We start from the raw sequence: 24,456 nt of genomic DNA on the forward strand, positions 1-24,456 counted from the left end.
GTCGTGTTCAGCCATTATACAGTGCTATTCAGATAAAAGTATCCACCTTTAATAACTTTTGTAATACTGGTATTTAGAAAAAATCCAAAAACACGTCAATTTATGTTGGAAGGGGCAAGCATTATGGCTTATTTAAACTTACTGCAAAAGCCACCCCCTCACCCCTAGCAGCATCCCCTTTATTTTTTTAAATTACTTGTCATATTTTTTATGTAAAATTTGGATACTCCTCTTTGAGCTGATTTCAAAAATGTATAATACTTGTAGGTTAAAGTGGTTAGTTTATGAGATAAACAATTTTTCTTTTAAGAGCACAAATTTTACTTATTATTTACTTTCACCTTATTTGCCTGTACTAAAATGGGTTGTACAACAGTTCAAACTCTTCACTTCCATACAATGGTATAATCTATTTTGAAATGCCTCTCTGACATTGCTTAATACGGCTGGATTTAATTGTCGACATTCATTTTCTATCCTCTCTCGTAAATCATCCAGAGATTCTGGTTGGGTAGCATAAACTTTTGTTTTTAAATACCCCCATAAAAAGAAGTCTAGGGGTGTTAAATCCGGTGACCTAGGTGGCCACTCTATCATCTGCCCCCTTCTACCTATCCAACGAGCGGGGAATGTTTCGTTTAAAAATTGTCGGACAGGCATAGCATAGTGTGGGGGAGCTCCGTCTTGTTGAAATACCAGTAAATCTTCGGAAAGGTTATCATCATTTTCTATTATTGTTGTAATACGTGGGTCAACCCCTTCCCAGAGTAACTCAAGATATGATTCACCATTTAAATTTCCGTTAATGAAGAATGGTCCGACAATGTGGTCACCTAGGATACCACACCAAACGTTTAACTTTTGGGGATGTTGTGTATGGAATTAACGCATAATATGTGGATCACTTTCAGCCCAATATCTACAATTATGCCTACTTACTAAGCCATTTAATGACCATGAGCATTCATCAGAAAAGCAAATATTGTTTAACAATTGTGGATTGTTATTGTTAATTTGCGTCATTGATTCGCAAAACTCTAGATGACTTCATTCAACTCGTTCAGCAACTCAACTTTGTATGGGTGGTACTTGAATTTATGTAGAACTCGGAAAACTGTAGAAGATGAAACACAGATCGCTCTACTTATTGTTGACAACGATTGGGGTTGTTGAGCCTCTAAGCTGACTTGCCCTAAAATTGCCACTTGGATTGCTTCGTTATTTACGAGTCCCTCTCGATTATGCACTTTATTGCAAACAGACCCTGTTGTGGTAAATTTCTCCATCAGTTGAATTACATACTTATGAGTTGCATGTCTTCCGTCATGTAATTCGTTAAATATTCTAGCAGCAGCTCTTGCACAATTATTATTTTGGTAGTATAAACCTACAATTTCAATTCTTTCTTGCAAAGAAAAACATAATAAATAATGTATCAAATTATACTATGAATAGTGACTACAAATTCTAGTTGACAATGTCAAACTTTAATAAAAAGTAGAGTTTTTTGTTGTTTGGATTTTTTAAGTAGAATAAATAGCACAGTTAAAAAGATTAAAGAGTTTGAACCGTTGTACAACCCATTTTAGTACAGGCAAATAAGGTGAAAGTAAATAATAAATAAAATTTTTGCTCTTAAAAGAAAAATTGTTTATCTCATAAACTAACCACTTTAACCTACAAGTATTATACATTTTTGAAATCAGCTCAAAGAGGAGTATCCAAATTTTACATAAAAAATATGAAAAGTAATTTAAAAAAATAAAGGGGTTGCTGCTAGGGGTGAGGGGGTGGCTTTTCCAGTAAGTTTAAATAAGCGATAATGCTTGCCCCTTCCAACATAAATTGACGTGTTTTTGGATTTTTTCTAAATACCAGTATTACAAAAGTTATTAAAGGTGGATACTTTTATCTGAAAAGCACTGTATAATTATTTTTAGGTAACAAATATGAATATATAGTATTACTTACTTTATACATAATACTTAGGCGCTTTATAACATAACAAATGTTATTCGGGCAAAGTATAAAAACGTCCTGAGAGATTCTGTTCTGTTCTGTTCTGTTCTGAGAGAATGGTCCCAGAAGTACTTGCCAGTACCTAGAGATGGCAGTAGTTGCTTGAAAAATACCACTGTATTGAAAAATACACAATCTACACAGCATATATTTCGCGTTTAAAGTCGCCACGTTGTTTAGTATTTGTTAGGCAGCCATTAATAGTAATCGTTTTCAGTGAATTTGTGTACATAGAAAAATCTGGTTCTTTTTATGTATACAAAACTTTTATTTGAAATGCATCAGCCCAATCAATATAAAATCTGAGCTTCTACTCTTGATAAAACTGCTCCCTCGTTATTAAAAGTATGATATATAGAGTGGTCAACCAAATGGGGTGACGACTCCAGAAATGTTGAGCGAGCTAGCAGACATCGTAGGCATTTCAAAAAGTGCGGTACATCGAATATCAACTGAAAATTTGGACATGAGAAAGCTTTGCGCATTATGGGTGTCGCGATTGCTCGCAACGGAACAAAAGCATCGTCGTGAAGATGTTTCCATAGAGTGTTTAGTAATGTCTCACTGGAATAAAGTAAAATTTTTGCACTTTTTCATAACCATGGATAGAACGTGTGTCCATCAATTCACACCCGAAACAGAAGAACAATCGAAACAAAGGACTGAAAACGGAGAACCGGCTCCAAAGAAAGTCCGTTTCATCTGCATACAAGGTTATGGCGTCAGTTTTTTTAAATGCGCGTGGAATAATTTAATTGAATATCTTGAAAAGGAAAAACTTTTTGTGATGTTTGATAGAAGAAATCAAAACAGCCGCATTTGGCTAAGAAGAAAGTATTGTTTTATGAAGATAATGCACCAGCTCACACAAAAGTTTGAATTGTTACCTCATGTACTTTTTTCGCCAGATTTAGCCCCCTAGGACTATTTTCTTTTCCCAGACTTGAAAACATTGCTCGGTGGCCAAAGATTTTCTAACAATGAAGAGGTAATGTCGGCAGTTAATGATTATTTCGAGGATCTTGACGATTCTTATTATAGGGTATCGGACTTATTGAATATCGCTAGCAAAAGTTTATGGAGCTAAAAGGACATTGCGATGAAAAATAAATGTTTTCTTCGATAAGCCAGGTACTGAGAGCATCAACTCAAATATAATTCTAAAAAAATAACGGCAGTACCAACAAAGACCTTTATTCATATTTCAATTTCAACTTATGTTTATTCATAAAATTTATAAAAGAGAAATGAAAAATGTACAAAACATAATTCATACTTATAAAAATAAACACGATTTTTATAAAAAAGCTTGTTGCAACATGACAAGTTTGAATGACATTTTGATTAACATTTTATTATCAGTTGAATTAAGTTTGGTTAGTTTGTGAAATTATATATTTTGACATCGAACAAAGTACAAAGTATAAATCATTAATTCTGAGCTTGCGGCATGCGTTAAAATTCACGTGTCTTGCTTCTTGAATCGGAGATAAATTTTCTCATTTGGCATACCTTAAAATGTCTAGGAAATGTGAGAAATGTAAGAAATCGATTCATACATTTTCGTTACAGCCATTAGACAAAATATCTATGCCTCAACCTCCGATGGGCTACGAAAAAAACACTCATGAAGATATAAAAGATATTTTATTATATAAAGAAGAGTACAATACAGCTTATTTCTTTACTCGCATTTGTCATATCTGCGAACAATCTTTGCAAATGGGTTGTGACGGTTTCTTTGAGCTCCATTTCAGTTTGAAAGCGCCGCTTCTCAAGCCACCATTGAGATAAAAGATGAGAATCACTTGGTGTCGGAACTGTATGTTGCGTGTTCGGAAATATCTCATTGAAACTGCTATGAAGACGGGCATTGTCGAGGATCAAATTAATTCCAAAAGTTACCATATCTCTCCGTTTGTTTTGAATACCTCTCGGTAAGCGTCGCAAACTTCCATAATATAAATCTGCATCACTTGTACTAAGGTGCATAAACTCCCCATGCAACAAACATTTTTGGTCCCAAAAAACAATTACCATAAGCTTAAAATTTTGTTTGAAGCATCCATTGTTGTGATTTTCGTTTTATTTCGGGCATGTCATACATCCATGCCTCATCACCTGTAATAATGGATTTCAAAAAAACTTCTCCATCAGTATTGTAATGGTAAAGAAATTCCAAAGAGCACCCATTAGGCTAGTTTTGTGGTTGCCAGTTAGGACCCAGCGAGTGGTAACTTTTCTGTAGCGCAACTATTCGGTAAATGTGAAGTACAGATCCAGAACCTTCTAGAAATTACATCGATAATTCGCTAAATAATGTCGTCTGTACCGACAGATTTGCGTCCTTGACCCCATTTATCACGAACATTACCATTCACGAGCAACGTCATCACTCATAAAGGTGTCTCCATCTACTCGACTCATTCTTCGATGAATCACAACTGCATTATTCCCTGTGCCAGCAAGAATAGACAGTCGCCTACTACGCATACCTGTCACCTGCTGCATTCCTGGTCATCATATAGTGCTATCGGAGGGTAAAAAAAAATCAACCCTCATGATTAAAATTTATATCGTTTAGTGTTCAATATTTGTAGCGTTGAGATGCTTATATATTGGTGATGTTATTGGTGATAGTTTCGGTTGTTGTGGTGAAATTTATTTTATTTTCATATAACAACATTGAATAACTCTAATCATATTTTATGTATTGTATTAACAGTAAAATTTATGTGAGTCGATGCTTTGTGATATTAACACAAATCAAATATTGTCCAACAAATTATTATATTTACAGTTGAATAACTTGAATTGACTCATGACTCATCAACACTTGTTGAACGTGACCCCAATAACTGAGTGTACATAAAACAATGTATTAAATCAACAATACTTTCATGTGATGATAAAAATAGCTCCAATTAAAACATTTTTTTTATCTAAAAGTGACAATTTTATCCCGTCTGCTTTATTTATTGAATTATCGAGTTTGATAAAACACAAAGTGTGAAATATATATTGTCAACAATAAAAATCGATTTAGTAGGCTTGCACTCGACAATTTCGAGATATTAAATTGATATGGGGAGAACACAAATTGATAAGCTTTCAGCTTTCATCTAATATCAGATAAAGAAGTTAACACTTCCGTGAAATAGTATAATGTTGACAGTTTTGTAATTTTGAGATAAATATTCGTACAAATAATCTTCAATAAGAAAGTAATGATCGCTATCACTCCTGAGGATGACTTTTGCAACACGATTGAAGCAATTGGTATAATTCAAGCAAATCAGTAAAGGTTATTATTCGCGAAAAGAATATTATTGTTTATCCATAACTATCACTAACAATACAATCTAGTTTTGATTTTTGTTAAGAGAGTTACACTTGAATTTTCTTCGCCCTCTAAGTAATATTTTCAGTGGCGGTTGTACTAATTATGTTGTTAATTATATTGTCCTCGATGTAACCTTTGGCGATTGCGGTTGATTTCCATTCTTCTAGTTGTTTCACAGATGTGATGCCTTTGCTTACATAGATTTTTGCTGGAGATAGACGAAATTAATGACTCAAGTAAAGCTCAGGATCTTTCCGTTTTAAGAACATTCAACTTATTTTCACTAGACACGTTAAACGATCTAGATGTCTTTCCAAAACATTCTGCTGGACAAGCTAAGAACCTATGGTATAGAATGTGTAATATAAACTTCTTAAAAGATTATTTATTTATCAGAACCAGCGCCTGAAAATAAGTGATGCAAAAATCTTCAGCTGGTAAGACTTCCGTATCATGCCAGTGACGGAAATGAGTAATAGGAGGAACAAAGTATTAATACGACAAATTCACATATAATTTGAGAGGAAATTGTTTGAAATCACTCACAGAGTTTGAGTATAGTCTAACCCAATTAAACCTAATATAAACTAAACTAACCTTATCCAACCTAACTTACCAAATTGGTTTTAGTTAAAAATTGTTAATTTACTTTACTTACTAAAATATTGTTCGACGAATCTATGCTATTAAATGAATGCTTTGTCTTTATAATGAGAATTTCATACATAATTGCTTCTTTAATAACTATCATTCATTCATTTTTTTGTTCTACGTCTATGGATCAAAGCTATTATGACAATCTTACTACACATGTCGAGCCAATCACTGTTGCTATTTTTATTTGTTGCATCTTTTTATTTTTGCGGTCTCAGAACGGTGGGTGAATTAATAATATATAAAGCCCCGAAAAGGGCAGTTAAATAACAAAAAAAGATATATAGGCTAAAAGGACTTTCCGAAGGTAGACAGAGTTTGAATTGTTTATAGGCGTTAATCGGTATGTTTGTTGAAGAAAACAGTGACTAAATATGGGTTTGATAAGTCGAGAGTACATTATAATGGTTAAAAAATCACATTGGCATAGCTCCGCACCTAGCTGCTTCTGCAATATTACATTTATATTCTTCACCTCTTCCCACTTTCACATACCAAACTCCACCATTATCCTTCACCTGCATGTTACGGATGTCTAGCCCTTACACTCCATAGTAAAAATAGGTGTTTCTCAAGGAACATAATTGGCTTGAATTCTGTTTCTCATTTATATGAATAAGATTGCCTTAGCTTCGAATTTCTCTTGTAATATCATATTTTTTGTGGACGATACAGCTATAAATTCATTGTTGTAGAATGGGAAGAAGTTGGACTTACCGCAGAAACAGATTTGTGTTATTTGTTTCATAGCTAAATAATAATCTACTAGCTATTTCATAGCTAAATAATAATCTACTAACCTTAAGATCATTAAAAACAAAAGGTCAAATATTTTTGAACATCCTAATGACTTTGACATTAGATTGCATACCAAGTACTCCCAAAGAATAAATCTTAATTGCCAATTAACACTCAAAGTCTTTGGGATAGGAAGTTATCACATTTTTGCACATAAACCTTTACCTTGGAAATGCACTCATATTATAAAGGCTTCAGGTTTAGCAATTGCTTCTCCATTTGTGCTGCATGTCTTACCGGAAAGCATCTCTTTGAGATTAGCGAATAGCCAGTAGTCACTGGAGGCCAGATCGGGACTGTACAGTGGATGAGGGAGCAATTCGTTTAATTTAACCATCGTTGTCATCGATGCATGGTCTTGGTGAAGTGAAGTGGTTTTTTCTTCGACATGAGGCCGTTTTTCCTTGATTTTTGCATTCAAACCATCCAACAACTCTATATAGTATTCACTATTGATTGCTTCTCCCTTTTGGAGTAGGTCGATCAACAATATTTCATGCGCATCTCAAAATACTAACGCCATAATATTCCCAGTTGACTGTTCTGCCGTTGGAGGCTTCGGACGTGTTTGCAGTCTATTCAGATGATTCCGGAGTGGAGTGATGTTCTATCCATTATCACATATGGACGCAAAAAATCTGATTTACTACGTGTAAACATGACCAAACACTGCTCTGAATTATTAAGACGTTCTTTTTGATCGACTGTGAGTAAACGCGGCATCCACTTTGAAAAGTTTAGCTAATAGTAGTCGAATTCTTGATAATAGTGTACTGTATCATGAAAACATGTGAAATACTAGTTGTCGTAGTTTAGTATCAACTTTTCTAAATGAAACTACATCTTAATAAATTTCAAAGCCTTTTCTTGATGGATAAATATGGATTTCATATTTTTACTCAGAACAGGGCGATTTTGGTTTTATTCCCATATTTTTCATCAATTTTTTGTTTGTTAAATATCAATTAATATTGATATAGATTATTTAATTGTTTGCTAGGTCTTTGTTTCTATTCAATATTATGTACTAACCTTTTTAAAGTTTTGTTGCTTCCCTCATACTCATTAATAGATTTACAGGAAGAATATCGATCATCATAACCTGGATTTGTCCGTATATTGCATCTTGGTTTTCTCTTCTCTTTTATAGATGAGTGTCTTGAGCTGAGACTTGTAGAGGAATGTCGATAGCTGGATGTGGTTTGTGATTGTGTATCGGAATCCAAGGAATGACAGACTTTGTATTGAATATCTTGGTATGCTCCTGTTGGATGTTGGGTGGTAGAAGAATATTCTAAACTAGATTTGGTAGAGTTCATAGAATCGCTTTTTGAAGACTGGTACATCTGGCGATTGCTCACTCCTGATTTTTTTGGTGGTGAGGCTAGATTGAAGTAATATCCATTACTGTCACTGGAACCTTAAACCAAATAGAAAATGCATTAAGAAATAGAAAAAAATGTATATACAACAGAAAAGAGATTTTTTTTCTTTCAAATAATAGTTAAATAGTAATAAGAGTTTTTGTTTGAAGTATTCCATTAGAGTATAACGATATCGATAATCATTTTACTTTATACCTTTCTACGTTGGTGATTTTAGAATTATCTAGAAAATATTCAGATATTGCTATAAATTCGAATAAAATTGAATGAAAGAATGAAAGCTCGTGTTTTGACAACATTTCAAAACTATACTTTGAAATACTCAACGTCGCTTTGACCTTGAGGATTGATAAAAATCACATGAAACAAGGTAGAGTTAATAAGGTGGGTATCACTATATCGTGGTGCTGTATTATATTATAAATACTTTCCCAGACGATATAGAATAAAAAATCAAAATTCGTAAATCGGAGGGAATACCTATTGCTCGCTTAAAAGGTATAAATGATATTTCAACATTTTAGGGACCTTTTTGAAGGATAACAAATTGTTTGGTAAGACTTCTTTAATATTAATGAAACTGATCTCCAACTGGATAATCATCCTGGAGCAGTTCTAGCAAAGAAAGGAATTAAAACCGACCGAAACGGGAGAAACTGTGACGGTAATAGTCAGCTACGGAGCCAAAGGAGTATTTTTACCTTCGCATGAAGGGCAAAAATAACAAAGCCGAGTATGAAGATGACTTACCTCCAGGTTCCATTCTCTACACCCTGGCTTAACGACCATTGTATTGTATTGGATCATTCATCGAATTCACTCCCAATCTTCAAGGAACTTCAAAATCTGTTACATACACTATCAAAGCTCCTAAATTTCTTTACGAATTAAATTCAGTCCCAGAAATTAACAGCAATCAAGACAACGTGTAAAACAAGTAGTAGAAATACTGACTTTAAATGAAAGTATTATAAAAGAAAACAAACAATAGAGAAGAAACAAAATATTAAGAATACTAATCCTCGCATAAAAAAAGTAGAATCAACTTTTGAAGTAGAATGTTAAATTAATTTGGATAGTGAAGATTCAGCTGGAGAAGACTACAAATATGATGGTGTGAAATGTGGAGAAAACTGAAAAAATCAAAGGAAAGGAAAAGTAACAAGGACGAAAAAACGAAATACTTGAAGAAAACGTATGTGTTTGTCTTGCCACATTTCTTATGCTAACTGTTGGATTTTGTTTAACTAATTTTGAAATTACATTAATGGATATTATTGTTCTGGGCCTGCCAGAATTTATTTTTTAGGTCTCACATTCCCAGTTTCTCGTCAACGTTGTTCAATGGCTCTAAATGTATTTTCACTTGGTAAGTTTCTTCGAGGAAACTTATCCGCATAACGCGTAACAGCTGCACTAGAGCTTTCGAAACACTCGCCTAAAGTCTAAGGCATAAGGTCAGTGTATTCAAGATTTGAGTACATTTTATATCTAATTTAGGAAATAATTAGGTTTTAGAAATGTAATTATTATTGACTCAACGTCATAACTATCAATGAATGACAGTTTTTCATGACAATTTCAGAGAAAATGCTTTTGCTTAATCAAATAATATATGAAACAAATAACAGTTTAAGTCCTAGAGCTGCAATATATAATCATCAAATTGTTGTTTGTTTCATACTAAGGCCTCCAATAGCTCAGAGCCCAAACTTATTTAACTTCGAAAAACAAGATCCTGTACTCATTAGACTGGATTTTTGTGAAACGTTACAAGAAACGAAAGCCGTCAGTCCCATTTTTTTGAATGTATCAGTTTTATCGATGGGGTCTCATTCAAGTGACCAACAATTTTCATTTTCATTTAATGCTCACTAATTAATAATAATAATAATAATAATAATTAATAACTTTATCAATACTCTATACCATCAAATTATATTCAATACTATTTGGTAAGAACCGTGTAACTAGCGCCCTCTATGAGAGTCAGACATAAATACAAATTCATTGGATGTATCCCAAATCCCAAATTAGGATTCAGTGTATTTACTGTCTTAAATAAATGCATGAAAATTGTAATCTGTTTGAAAATACTTGCGACACATATGGAAAAAATGCAGAGGAAAAGACTAAAGACAAGGAACATCTAAGCAAGAGGAAAGGAAAAGGAAAAAGGATTAATATGGCCATCGACTTCTACTCGGATGAGATGGTCATTTAATTTAAAAAATCTTAATATTAATAATCTCCCAATGATTAATGGGAGATTATTAATAAAGTTACAGTTACATGGAATTCTACCATAAAAAATACGGCGTTATCCCCTGAATTACCCTAATATTTGTTTGATAGAAAATTAGGTTTTATTGATCTATCGCAACTAATTGTTGAATTACATAATCAAATAAAAAAATAAATATAAAAAACTATAAAAATCATGGAGATCATATTCGACTGTATCCTACTTTAATCTCTGTTTTATACATCTGCATACGTGTTTAAGTTTATTACTGAGGTCAGCACTTTATTCGATTCCTTTCAGTTGATATGTTGACGGCACAGCCTTTCAAGTTACCATTATCGCGATATTTATTCCAAGCCGATTTGATTTTGTATTATGTTGAAATCTAGAATGGGATAGCTTCGGTAGTCGGTATCTATCTTTCAATATGCCTCTTCTATCTATCTATCTAGTTTCAATGCGACGATCGTTCAATACCCTCAATTAAACTTTTTCAATGATGTTTCTGCTTGTTGTGAGTGATGGTGCAGAGTCTATGGCGTCCAACTACTCCTTTATTTGGGTAGGGGTATTACTTTTCAAAAACATCAAACCAAAACTACTCATCCAAAATGGCTGAAAGTTTAATCAGATTTTCTCAACCCATACGAAAGTATATATTTCCAATTTATGTTTTCAGGCAACCCTCGAATTTCGATCTTTATCAAAATAGAATTTGATTTATACAATTTGCATAATTATATTGATCAATAAATCACCTACAATATCAAAATAAAGTTATTCATATTTGACATCAAATTAATAGATTAAAATGGGGAATTGAAGATAAATTGTGATGTATCAAACGTATCAAAAAACGAACAAAAATAATTCTAATTCAGTTCACAACTTTCACACTGGTCCAATCTAAGAGGTTTTTCAATAAGTGAAAATGCGACAAATAGAAATCCTATGGATCCCTAATAAAACAAGAGTTCTCTGTCCCTTATGCACTTAACAAGAGGTCGACCTCCCAGCGGAAATTCGATAACTTTTAGTCACAGTATCTAAAAGGTGATGGACAGAATGACGCATTTCGAATATTACATCATTTTGTTTGAGAAACGGTACTCCTATAACCAGCAAATAAAAATGCCACTTACCCAAAAATATCAATTTCTTTAAAATACTTCGCAGCGCAGTATTTATACAGTTGCCGTTTATATTAGTTGGAAATGTTTGGAAAATACCTCGAATACTTCGAAATGTATAATACAGTGATCTGAGATTCTAGGTTTTCTAGGTTCGTTCCAGCCCATCACAGAATCGTTCTTGATACGGTAACGATTCTGCGCAATAGAGATGTTATAACAAGGCAGATACGAACGATTCTGTTTTGTGTTCCAACCGATTTAGGGATCGTTTGTGAACCATTTTCAGGTCGGACCTTTCGATACTTGGCTGAGAACCTGTAGTGTTACAAGAACTGTGCATAATCGAATACTGCGTAAAATGTCACTTAAACGCTTCCAATAATCTCTTAAGGGTGACAGCTTGGCAAGGGGTAGGTTGTGGAAATTTTGTTATATTCTAATTTTATCGCAAGAATTTAGAGACACCCATAATACGTAGATTATCAGTTAATAAAGAATAAGAAGACAATTTAAGCCATATTCTATTTTATACAATTTATTCTCGAAAAAATATTTGATATCAAATAAGGTAACGGTTGTTAATTTTCACCACCCCTTAATGTTTTGAAAGTAGTGAAAAAATCACTCAAATCTGATAAAAACAGAATTGAAAAAATTTTAACTTGTACGGGTAGTAACTCATAAAAGTTTGAACTGAAAAAAAGTTGAAATAACTAGCATAACTTCGTTCGGCAATCGGCCTCTATATTATATCGCATATCTAATTATACTATTTTGATTTTCTTCATTTCTTCAGTTAATCTGAAAATGCAAGATACTATCAACAAATTTCCACAAAATAATTAGGTGAAACTTAGACATTCTCAAGTACACGGTAAAAAAGAAGAGACGGAGCAGCTTGCAAGGGAGGAAATTTGAACTAACTCCATTGGACCAATCATTCTGGTGTTTCACACTTGAGAAATAGTAGATATTTTGGACGAAAATTACTTGATAAAACTGAAAATAATGATGGGCATTCTAAAGAAACATTGCCCAATGACTTATCATTTACGGAGCCGGGGGAAATTTCTTTTCCCAATGAGCTACAAAGACAGCTAAACATGTTATCCTTTAAATATTTCAAATATTCCTTTGTTCACATATTGTAGCACAACAGCACTTCTGTTTATTTATTCTAACAATGGAATTTTTGGAAAACAATTAATTCACTATCGACCTCCCATTCTATTCGAAGAATTCTGTAAAACTCCAGTTTCATTGCTCAAACCTCCTCTACCTATCTACTCTCTAAAGAATTTAAATCAAATTAAATTTAGTAGAATTTGTAATGATATCATTCTTCACATCACTGGTAAGTTTTTCAATTATTTTTCTAACTTATAGTGCTCACAAAATTCCAGTTTTATCGTTTTATTTATTTGTTTGTTTGTTATGTTGTTAATTAAATTGTTCTATCTAATATTGCTTCTTCAGTAATTTCCATGTGTTTCCGTTTTTTTCCTTATTTTATTTTTTTCCGCAATTCTAAGGCTGCCAAGTTGAAGTTCTACCACACCCAGAGGACTCAACAGGTACAACACCATTTTATTTTTTCTTCCGCAATTCTAAGGCTGCCAAGTTGAAGTTCTACCACACCCAAAGCACACAACAGCTACAACACCATCTTAATAAATTCAGCCCCAGCAACCTGAAATCCAGACAATGGCTGCAGCCCCCCATGCTAGTGGCGTCCCATTAAATATTAATTGTTCACCCCATCTAAGTACCAGTTATTCATATAGTTTAACTGATGCCGAATACCACTTTCTGAGGAAGAGTATTCAGTCGAGTAAGCAGGGTTACCCTGTTTTGCAATTGTGAGGCTCTCCGTACGAAAAGACCACGACACGTGGGCTCGCGTTCCTTTAAATGGAAATAACTGTTGAACGTAGTACCCAGAAAGTGAAGTTTATTGAGATCTTGCTGTCGGAATGATAAACAGTATGAAAACCCAAACAATAAATTTTTGATTCAAGATATTTGCAAGCTTTGTACATGCATTTTCTATAATCTAATACTATATACTATACCTGGAGTATCTCTAGGACCGTCATCGTAGTTGAATTTCTTCGGTGATCTTGGCGACCTTGGAGACTTGTTTGGTCTAAAATCAGTTTCAGCGAAATTGAATATTTTTTCAGTCTGACTGGGACTGCTGAGGGATACTTTAGGAGAATTTATACCCATTTTAGAAATTTTAGGGCTCCTTTGATAATTAGGTGATTTTTGATCGGCACTTGGAGACTTAGGTATATCGACGGGCGGTTCTGCAACAAGTAAGAGAAGCAAAATAATCATAAAATCCATAAGGTTTTATGAGAATTAATACCTGTTGATCAACTAGTTTTTCACATATTTTTATGATATGAAATTATTTCAAGAGATAATAATATGGGCAAAAGGGAATATGGGGGTATACCTATCAGCGAGTTAGCGATAGGAATCGTACTATAAATGAAGTTCATACTACGTTCTTGTAGCTATTAAATTACTGGAATTAAAAACTCATTCAATTCATTGTTTGCTCTCGCTACAAAAGATGCATTTTGAATCTATAATTGTCGGGTTTTCCATCAGGTCCAATTGTATCCAGCACAATATAAGGATTCGGTAGTAAGAAGTTGGCTGAAAATTATGGACACCACGAGAGACACTTCATGAACTGGGGAATTGGTTGTGTAGACCACTAAGGTATAGCTTCTGGATGTAGGAAAGCAGGTCTAAAATTATCAGCACTGCTTCAACATTATAAGAATTGTTTCTGGTGCACCAAAACGAAAAAAATAGAATAGAAGGAATGGAAACAGATAATGTGATAAGATTAGAAAGAACTCATACAGTGAGCTGTCTTCCGTGTTGGGCAGATGTGATTTTCATAATATCCCGTTCATAGTTGTGACAGCGGATGGTCATGAGCCGTTGGATACATAGTGCTACATTTTGAATTTGGTATATGATCTTTGGGGTGGAAGTGACATTTTGGCGCTATAACTTCTAAGTGTTCCACTTCAGATTTGGAGACTTGGCAAAACACATTGTTTTTCGCACGATAGTGCCCCAATTCCTCACATATTTTTCACAACCAATTGAATAATAGCACTGAAGAACAAAATTTGAATTTTGTGATGCTGTATTAATATTTTTCACTCCGATCGATGATTGGTTAGAAGTAACAAAAAAAAGTATTGATAAATAATTCAATTCATTGATACAATTCAAATATTTCAACAAATAATGATTGTCCGAAAAGAATTTTTGGCCCAAATAAAATGGAAACAAGAAGCAATATATTTGGAGCTATTGGGAAAAACTGACAAAATCATAGATTTACTTTTCCATTTTCCCTGTACCATATTTATATAAAATTGAAACTAATTATTATTTATATAGACAGATTTTTCTGATAGACCCGTCGTGTCCCATTTAAAACGACTTTGATCTTAACCTTTCGATATCATTTGGCAAATTGTGAGGCTTGTGTAAATCGTCTGTAGTTTCTTTCTCCTTCATGCACCATAGGCATACCCAATCGTTAGATTTTCGTGCCCAGTTAAAAAGTCGGTCACCAATCGAATCCACATGTAGTTGTTTTTCATTCCCAGAGGCAAAAGTCCCATTTTTCTGTCTTGGCGTATCCCATATTCGATGTTTCTTGTTATCTCCGAGACTGATTTGCCAGCAGACTTCCAAGAGATATAAAAACCACATATACCAAAATTAGGTTCTTAACTCATTGGTGAATTTGCAGACCTCAATCTGACAAACAAGTCGGTGTCATAGTTGCCCTTGTTGCCTAAGTGATCGGAAACTCAAACCAGCTAGAGCTTGCAGTCACCACTCAACAGTTTTTGTAGCATTTTTCCCATTCTAGTACAAATATAAGGCACACTATTTCAGTTATTATGACTTGTATGTTCGCTTTGCTGTCTTAACAGATTGATTAGAGTGTTTCTATGTTGTCGATGGAATATGATACGTCCACATTCCAACCTAGCAAATACTTCGGCATGAAAGATGATGGTACGTTCCACAAGCGAAAGAAATTCACTTATTTTGGGGTGTATACAATATCATAAGTTCTTTTTTAATTGTATGATTTATAAATAAATATTTGTTCGTAATGGGTGCACCATCAATAATGTAGAAATAGGGTAATATAAAATTTGTCATAATTTTTGAAAATGAACACTAATTAGTATTAAATATTTCTTTATGGTGGACCATACATTGAAATACAAAAACTTATATACAGGATGTTTCAAAAAAAGGTGGCATAGGTAGAAAACTGAAAAATAATTTGGGGTTTGCTCAGTGAAAAATTTTCCTAAAGCCATCCGTATACATTATTTAAAGGGCGTTAAAGAAATAAAATTGTACACATTTTTTACGACTTTGCCGCAACTACCGGCAACAATGAATTTGTTTTTATGTCTGACTCTCATAGAGGGCGCATGGTTCGTACCAAGGAGTATTGAGCATAAATTTTTGATTATTAGTAGGCAAAATTTCAAGTAAACTTAAACATCATTCATCTCTTGTTAAAACTCGATACTATGTACCGTTGTCGGAGTATTTTGTTTTTAAAATTATGCTCAATAATTAATTATAATAATAATCAATAACTTTATCAATACTTTATAACTTTATACTTTATATTGAAGACAAAATAATCCGAAAATGGTACACAGTATCGAGTTTTATCAAGAACACCTTTTTGGTGTAAAATTTGATGATGTTCAAGTTCACTTAAAATTTTACCTAATAAATTTATTGATATTAAATAATTTATGCTCAATACTACTTGGTACGAACCGTGTAATTAGAGTCCTCTGTGATAGTCAGATATAAAAACAAATTAATTGGATATATCAGCTGCCAAAATATATTCGTATGAAATTTCAATACAATGTTGCCACTAGTTGCGGCAAAATCGTAAAAAACGTGTAGAATTTTTTACTGAGCAACCTCAAATATTTTTCAGTTTTCTATCTATCCTAGAGACGGGATAACCTTTTGTTGAAACACCTTGTATACATATAGTTCACATGAATTACATATGCTTGGTATCATATATAGGATAATGAAAATACGCGGAGTTTACCATTTTTTGACGTTAGATGGATAGTAAAAAGAGTTAAATAGTGGATTAGAAATCTTCATGATATTCTAGGGGTTTATCATTCATAAATTTCGCAATTCCCATTTTATTAATTGATGAATCAATATTTATGGAAAACTCTAAATTGCCAAACCCAATTAAACAGGAAATCTTGACTGAAACTTCGAATCGTTACCTTCTAACGTCATCAACACACTATTGTGTTACTAATATAATCGATATTTCAAGTTGATGGATAATAATCAAACTCCTTAAGTTACATTGTTCTCAAAGAAATTAACACACGGAATATACAATCGTGGGTGTATTTTACACCAGATTGGAGGTAAATCATTTTACTTTATTTCTGCACTAAATCTCCATATTTATAGAATTGTTTTTCGTCACGTTTCACTGAAAGAAAATTTGTAATCTAAATAAACTTCCTCTAGTAGGGGATATCAAGGATTGTTGACACGAGCTCCGGTATTAACATTTAACGATTTTTTTTCTTCTCTAAAATTAAAATATTCCAACAATTTGACTCGAATTATTGAGTTTGAGCATTCTGCTTTCCCTTTTTTACCGCCACAAATTATGAACAGTCCACTCACCTCCAATGGTTAATGGGGTATATTAAGAGTCGAATGATTTTGAGTCAAAAATTATTGTTAACCATAGACGTCAAAGAAGTTTTTTCAAGGATCCTTAATAATATCAAATTTGATTGGACCGTGCATATTAGAAGTGGAATGATAGGGGTGGTAGATTGAAACGTTATGTATAAGAGGAACCAGAGCCGAAATAATGTTCCAGCTTGAAAAGATAGAGGAACACTACCTTAAGAAAAATAAGATAATCCTTTCATAAATTTCTACTCTATTCTGCTGTGAAAATATTAGTATATCTATATTAGTATATCTATATTAGTATATCTGAATCGACATCTTGAGAAGAATTGATTGATGGATGATGATGTTTTGTCTCTTACACCATAAACCTAATATCCCCTGTACAATTACTGCTGCCGTCTTTACAATACGCTAACGTTTTTCTATCTTGTTGTCACTTTTTTCATTGTACCAGGCTCCCGAAAGCAAGCCACAGGCGCCTTATTAGCAGTGACAGTAATTGAAATATCATCAACATAATTTTTTAACAGTTGTGCTTTCACTGTTTTTATGTGTGGTCGGTAATCACCATCAATTTCTGTCATTAATTCGTCCATAGTACACTGACATTCTTCGAAAATTTTCTTCGGGATATGAATAAATGTATTGCATAGCAAACTCAATATTACTTGCATACGGACCTCTTTTTTCTCTTACTTCAGGCGTCGGCGTTTGGTACAATGTCTTTATGCAACAGTTGTGATATTGTGCATAGGCTGCGACTAAATCATTTACCTGCTCAAGACGTTCAACGATTGCTTGGCTCCAATCATCATTAAGAGCTTGAGCAAGTCTGAAATGCTGTTTTTCATCGATAATGTACGCACACTATACACAATATTACGGTCACATAAACGAGTCTGCTTTTGTTTAGATATAAACTCTGCTGTTATCTCAGCAGCACATAAAAAACAATGATTCTTGAATGAGAAAGTGGGATGTCTAGATTGCAGTTGTACTTGAGAAGTCGTACCTTATGCAAAGCTAAAGCGATTAACTTCTCATTTTTATATCGTTTTCGACACACATCGTGAACCACTATCGATTTTAATCACACCAAAAGTTTATATTTATTATCTTTTCTTTTTACACTTGATTTACGAAAAGTTTCCAATCCTTTTTCCTTCACTTTTTTGCAATATATCACCAGAAATAAAAGAGTTGACTTCATTAGAAGCCTTGGCTCTGTAAATGCAAACGACACTGTGAAATGATGGACATGTACTGATGACTAAGACTAAATATTTCTATTGAGCTCCGCTAGGGCCAGATGCATTCCTTTATACTTGCGGAGACCATAGTCATCCGGAATGCCTGCATCGAGCGCACGGTGGTCCGAGCGCACAGATTATATACGAGGGTGAATCGAGCGCAAATTTGCAGGTATCAAAACGGTTTCTTCAATCCCGGTATTTAGCTTGAGATGTATATAACCGAAAATAAAAGAAGAAAAATTATAAAAGAGTTAACAACAGAGTAACAAAGAGTTAATACTTTCTCATCAATGCGATTATAGTCATAGTCTATTAACCTAACCGAACTTAACCTAACCTAACATATCCTAACATAGCCTAACAATTCTTAAATTAAAAGTCTTTTTTGTGGAAAATTCAAAATATGCAATTTCTTAATTATTTTGAACCTAATACCAAAAATGCACTCATTTTATATGAATTTTTGTTCAATATTTTATATAATATTGAACATTTGCTCATTTCGGAAAATCTTAGATGTTGCTGATGGTTTTTTGTTTTATGTTAATGATGAACAAAATGTTTTCTAAATGTGCCTGTGCGCTCGATGCATGTGCGCTCCTCACACCGTCACCCGGGTTTTCAATCTACAGTACAATATTTAACCTCAGTATAATTTTTATATTTTACAATTCACAAATATGAGCAGTTTAAATTGAATATCACGCATTAAAGTGGAGGTATAATGGTTCACTGCCCTAATACGCCGAAACTATTGGTTTTATGAAAAAAAAAGTTATGACATAATTTGTAGGAAATTTTCTTTACAATTATTTTGTATAGATATTGTATGCGTCGAAAAGGTGTTATAATCAAAAAATTGCTTTTAAGCTTCATTTTTCCAATATGGCGGCGCAAAGATATGAAGTGGAAAAGTTGAAAATCGGAAAAAGTACGTCAAAATCTATGAAATTGCTAATTTTCAAAGCTTCCAGAGAACCTCTATTTTTTCAACCAAATGATGAAAATTGGACTATACGCACAATGATTAAGTTAGAATATTACATTCAATGTATTTCAGATTTTCATTATAATTACAAAATTTGTTTAATTATATAGTTTCCATTTAACAATGAGTTTCCCTGAAAATATATTCCGCGAATCCTTCATAATTTCCATTTTTGTTAAGTATACTTCACAGAACGATCCACAGCATTTCAATTACTTCCTACATCCCATCGTTTCGTAGTGAAGCCGTATTATCTGTATTTGTTTTTAATTAATATTAAGAAAACCCATATTCATGAGAATTTAACGGACCTCTCTAATCGGTTTATAACTTTTGAAAATGTGTTTAGTTTATCAATAGTTTGAAATAAAAACTTCACGCCAAAAGATATTTGAAGACCATTCTAATGATGATACTTCTTCCGCCCTCTTAGTTTTCGCCATCTCTATTTGACAGCAGATATATAAGACCAACTTGACAACTCAAAACTGATAATTGGTTTCACAACAATACTTATTAGGTGTACTGTGCTTCATTTGACACTGTTTCCTAAATTTAAACACATTACATGTTCATTTGTGATATTTTTGTATTTATTTTGCAACTCTTTAAGAATACGTATTGTTACGAACTCATCTCCGCCCTGAACCGGTCCTGCTTGGATATAGTAGATTCCTATAATTCGTCGCAGACTTTGAGGAAATATCCGGAATTCGTTTGTTTTTATATAACTTTTTGTAGCAAGCGGTTTATTCACATTGTTGTTTTGCATAATTTCTGGGAAGGCCTATTTATTTATTTGTTTTGTATCTTTATTTTTCTAGAATTATCAATAACTTCGTTTAAATGTATAAGCGGGTTCGTTTAGCGCAGTTTCGCAATTTTCTTCAGTTTATGATAAATAGTCGTAGTGAGCAGAATGAATTATCAAAGAATTCAAATAAATTATCTAAGTTAGTTAAGTAATAGCGATAAGTGAATTATTATAAGTTAATGTAGTAGTATAGTGTTTAAATAAATTAAGAACCTAATTTTAATGGTACAATTAACTTCTTTCCATCATTAATTTTCATAACGTCAAAACGTTTTAATCGTCTGTAATCCACAAGTGTGTTGTACTTAGTTTCAGCAGAAACCACTTTTCTCAAAAAAAAAAATGAAAATAATTGTCTTCTCGTTTACATGCAATTAATGTATTTATCTTTCCAAGCAAAAGATCACAATTCACTGCAGTCTCTATTCTGCATAAATTAGATATTGGAAAAAAAAATTAAGAAAACGTTGCTCTCACCATCAAACCTTCAATAAAACTGACAAGAATGACTGACATTCTTCAATTTCGTTCTTTCATGGTAACATCTACATTGCCAAAATTGAACCGGATAATAACATTAACATACGATAATCCTGAAGTATGTAATAATTTGTATTAAAAGTCAATATTAACAGTAACACAATGTGTAGAACGCTCAGAATTAAATACTCGTATTAGTACTAGAAAATAAGACGTTTACAGCGTAGAAGACACTTTCGAGAAAATGTGCCTCTAAATTATTGCGAATTGCGGAAAAAGATGTTATAGATTTGATTTTATTGGCAAATAATTGTGCATTTTTTCGTATTGTACAGTATTGAGAACTTAACTAAATCAGAACGTGAATAGATATTTATAAAAATCGTGCTTCGCGTTACTAAGTGGATAGCTGTGCAATAAACTTTCTAGGACAAGTGTGCAAACGTAATTAGGCAAACGGATTCAAAGATGAATAGGAAAGGAATATTTTGAACCTTCTAAACAAGACCCGGAAGTGAGTCCCACTGTTTAGTTTGAGTAAATATCTAACAGCTCACTTTTGTAGATTCGCTCAAATTTAGTTGCAAAACAGAAGTGAAGGGCTTATCGGAGATGCGACTCAATGAGGTAATAATAAACTATTATAGAAATGTATAAGTTTAGTTCCTTTGAAACTGATCGTAACGCAAAACAGGCAGAAATTAATTTTTTGACGTAACTCCCATTTCAAAGAATTGTCTACAACAAGTACTAAGAATTTTACACATTCAACGACGTCAATGGTGGTGTCATTTAGTACAAAAGGCTGCAACATATTTTCATATGATGAGAATTATTTGGGAGGGAGAATATAGGATCATTTATATATTTGTTATTTAAAAATCCAAATTTTATATTTAAGCAGAATTTGACCAATCTAAGGTGGGAAAGGTAAAATGAATGCCGTCCTAAGGCAATTTGAAAAAATGAAACTTTTGAAAGAAATGTAGAGTGGTGAGCTGATTTAATGTGCATTCCATCATTTTATTATGTTCACTGGTAGACGAAGCACTTGAATCTAACAGCGTTGGCTTGTTTTAATGGTGAGTTAACAGTTTTCCTATTTTGGTATCACACATACTTATGTCTTTGAATTACTTCAATAAATCGTCTTTTGTACACGAAATTAGAAATCAGAGTGCAAACTGTCCATATTTTTCAGCATTGAAAAGTATTGTATAAATTCAGTTGTTCCTAATTTTTCTTACACATAGTGCTCAAGGTGATTTGCTGCATATGGAGGTAGAATATTGGACACTACCACGCAATTCCAATTCTCTTTTGTAGGGTTTATATCATGTAGAGATGAAATAATTTCTGGATATGCAATAACGACTGTATTTCGTTATTTATATGGTCGATTAGTATTGATATTGTCTTTTTTGCTGTTAATGGTCTATTGATAATATTTGTTTCATCCTTGGCAGCAGATTTTTTCAGGATAAGTGTTAGATTGTCTTAGATTTTACATTGTAGGAGTCCCAGGAGTTAACTTCTACTGTAATACTAGAACAAAATGAGCCTCATTCTATTTTTTCATCAATGTTTTTAGAATAACAAAATTTGCAAATGGAGTAAACACAATTATAACTCAATCCTCAGGAGAGATATTTCTAGAATAGTTTTGTATCCTCGCAAATGTATTCAGATTGTATGCATTGCTTTATCATTTTTTCGATTGATCTGATGAATATTTAACGTCTATATATATATATATATATATATATATATATATATATATATATATATATATATTTGTTTACTATATGTATATGTACCTACTAGTAGCACTATATGATGCGTTCGATTGAAAAGCATGTTAATTATGATCAATAACGTCAAATTTGACATCCGATACGTACTTTTCAGTAGTTAAACCAGATATATTGCTACGAATTATGTTTTTAATCGATAAATTCTATCAAATTTATTGATATATTTATAACGATAGTTCTGGTCACTATTTTTTTCTCATTTCAATATCGTACCTCCGCTCAATAATATCATAAGTCGAAAAATCAAATTTACTATTTGTGTATAAAACTTGAAAATCTCATCTCAAATAATTACATGTAAATAGCTACTAATGCGATAACTTTGAGTTATCCAGTGAATAGAATTAATTCCAAGCGTTTATTAATGATAGTTGTTATTTTTTACAAAAATCAGGTTAATTCGATGGCTAACAGCTCAAGAAGAACGACAGGAGTGGTTTTTTTGATTTGTTATATTTCTCTCCAACCCGAATGGAGTAATCGTTGAAAAAATTGATAAAAAATAAATGAATTTTCCAATACAGAACATTCATTGGTTTCGTAATTATCACACATTTTATATTTATCATCAAATTGCAGAACATATTTGAATAAAGGTTTCGAATTGACAAGACAATATTCGGTTGATTAGATATTTTCGATTGGAAATATGGATGAAATGATGACATTGATCAAAATGGATTTCTATTCATGCATGTGCTCAGAAATTTACTCCATATGAACTGTGAAAAATATACGCACCACCTCGATTTCTGAAAATATTTTGTTGTTTAATAAATTTAAATTAATATTGCTATTGTTTAACTTATTTTCAATCATTTTGACGCAATAATAATAAATGTATAGTAACTTTGAGTGATTTTTTATGGGTAAAAAAATAAAAATAAAAACATTGCAATAAAACCAAATTTTCTTAAAAAGAAACTTGCATTCCAAACAATAATGTTCCTTTTTTTAAAACGCTAGTAGCGTGTATTTCCGGCTCTGGATGTAATTGTTGCTAAAATAGAGATGATAATTCAGAACATCTGCCGCAACTTATAGTCTAGCATTATCATACATTAAATGAAAATCATCACCAATAAATGGCCCAAGGGGAACGACGTGATTTTCAAGAATGTCAGTTATGTATCTTGCTGCGTTAAGGGCGGGTCTAGGAAGAGACACTAACTCTGTGCGGGCATCAACGCTCATATATATGAACAACTATTTAACATAATAATAAGTTCGTTTTTTAGTCTTTTCTAGTCTTTTCGAAAATCTAGATTGATGGAAAGAAGTGTGAAGGATAGTACCAAGGACTAATTACCCATATTGCTTTTGTAACATCTACTCTACACGGATCATCAATCCATATTTCCGATGAAAACATTCAACATGAATATAGAAGAAAATTTTGAGTTTTTCGCACAGGAGACTGAATAAGGAAATCTTGAAATGTCTAAGATGATTTGAGACTCTCAACTAATTTGATTGATTTGAATATGATAAGAGAAATTTTTAGTTTTTTGCACAGCATTTAATGGGAAAGAACAAAAACCCTGTATCGACTGCGTAGATAACCGCCTTTATTGGAATAATGAAAATTTTGGAAAACCTAAACCAAGTCGATTGGTGTTCAATTCTGGAGAAAATAAATTACACCAAGAGACACAAAAGACAAGTTGAAGCAGGCAATTTTGAAGTGATAGCAGTGAAAAGAGAATTTTTTCAGTTGTATATTTTATTGAAAGGAAAGAGTAATACCGATATTAGTGA

The 24,456-nt window shown here is 32.7% G+C and overlaps 1 protein-coding gene across 1 annotated transcript in view; it reads right to left on the reverse strand.

Annotated features, from left to right (window-relative positions):
* The window catches only part of LOC130446550 (uncharacterized), a 181,230-nt gene that overhangs the window by 152,771 nt on the left and 4,003 nt on the right, over positions 1-24,456 (reverse strand). Inside the window, exons 2-4 of the mRNA XM_056782881.1 lie at positions 16,895-16,899; positions 13,650-13,855; positions 7,847-8,234 (exon numbers count right to left, since the gene is read on the reverse strand). Coding sequence (XP_056638859.1) covers positions 7,847-8,234; positions 13,650-13,855; positions 16,895-16,899 — 599 coding nt within the window. The remainder of the gene's footprint in view (positions 1-7,846; positions 8,235-13,649; positions 13,856-16,894; positions 16,900-24,456) is intronic.

Source organism: Diorhabda sublineata, chromosome 7, assembly GCF_026230105.1.
Source record: "Diorhabda sublineata isolate icDioSubl1.1 chromosome 7, icDioSubl1.1, whole genome shotgun sequence".
NCBI classification, from domain to species: domain Eukaryota; kingdom Metazoa; phylum Arthropoda; class Insecta; order Coleoptera; family Chrysomelidae; genus Diorhabda; species Diorhabda sublineata.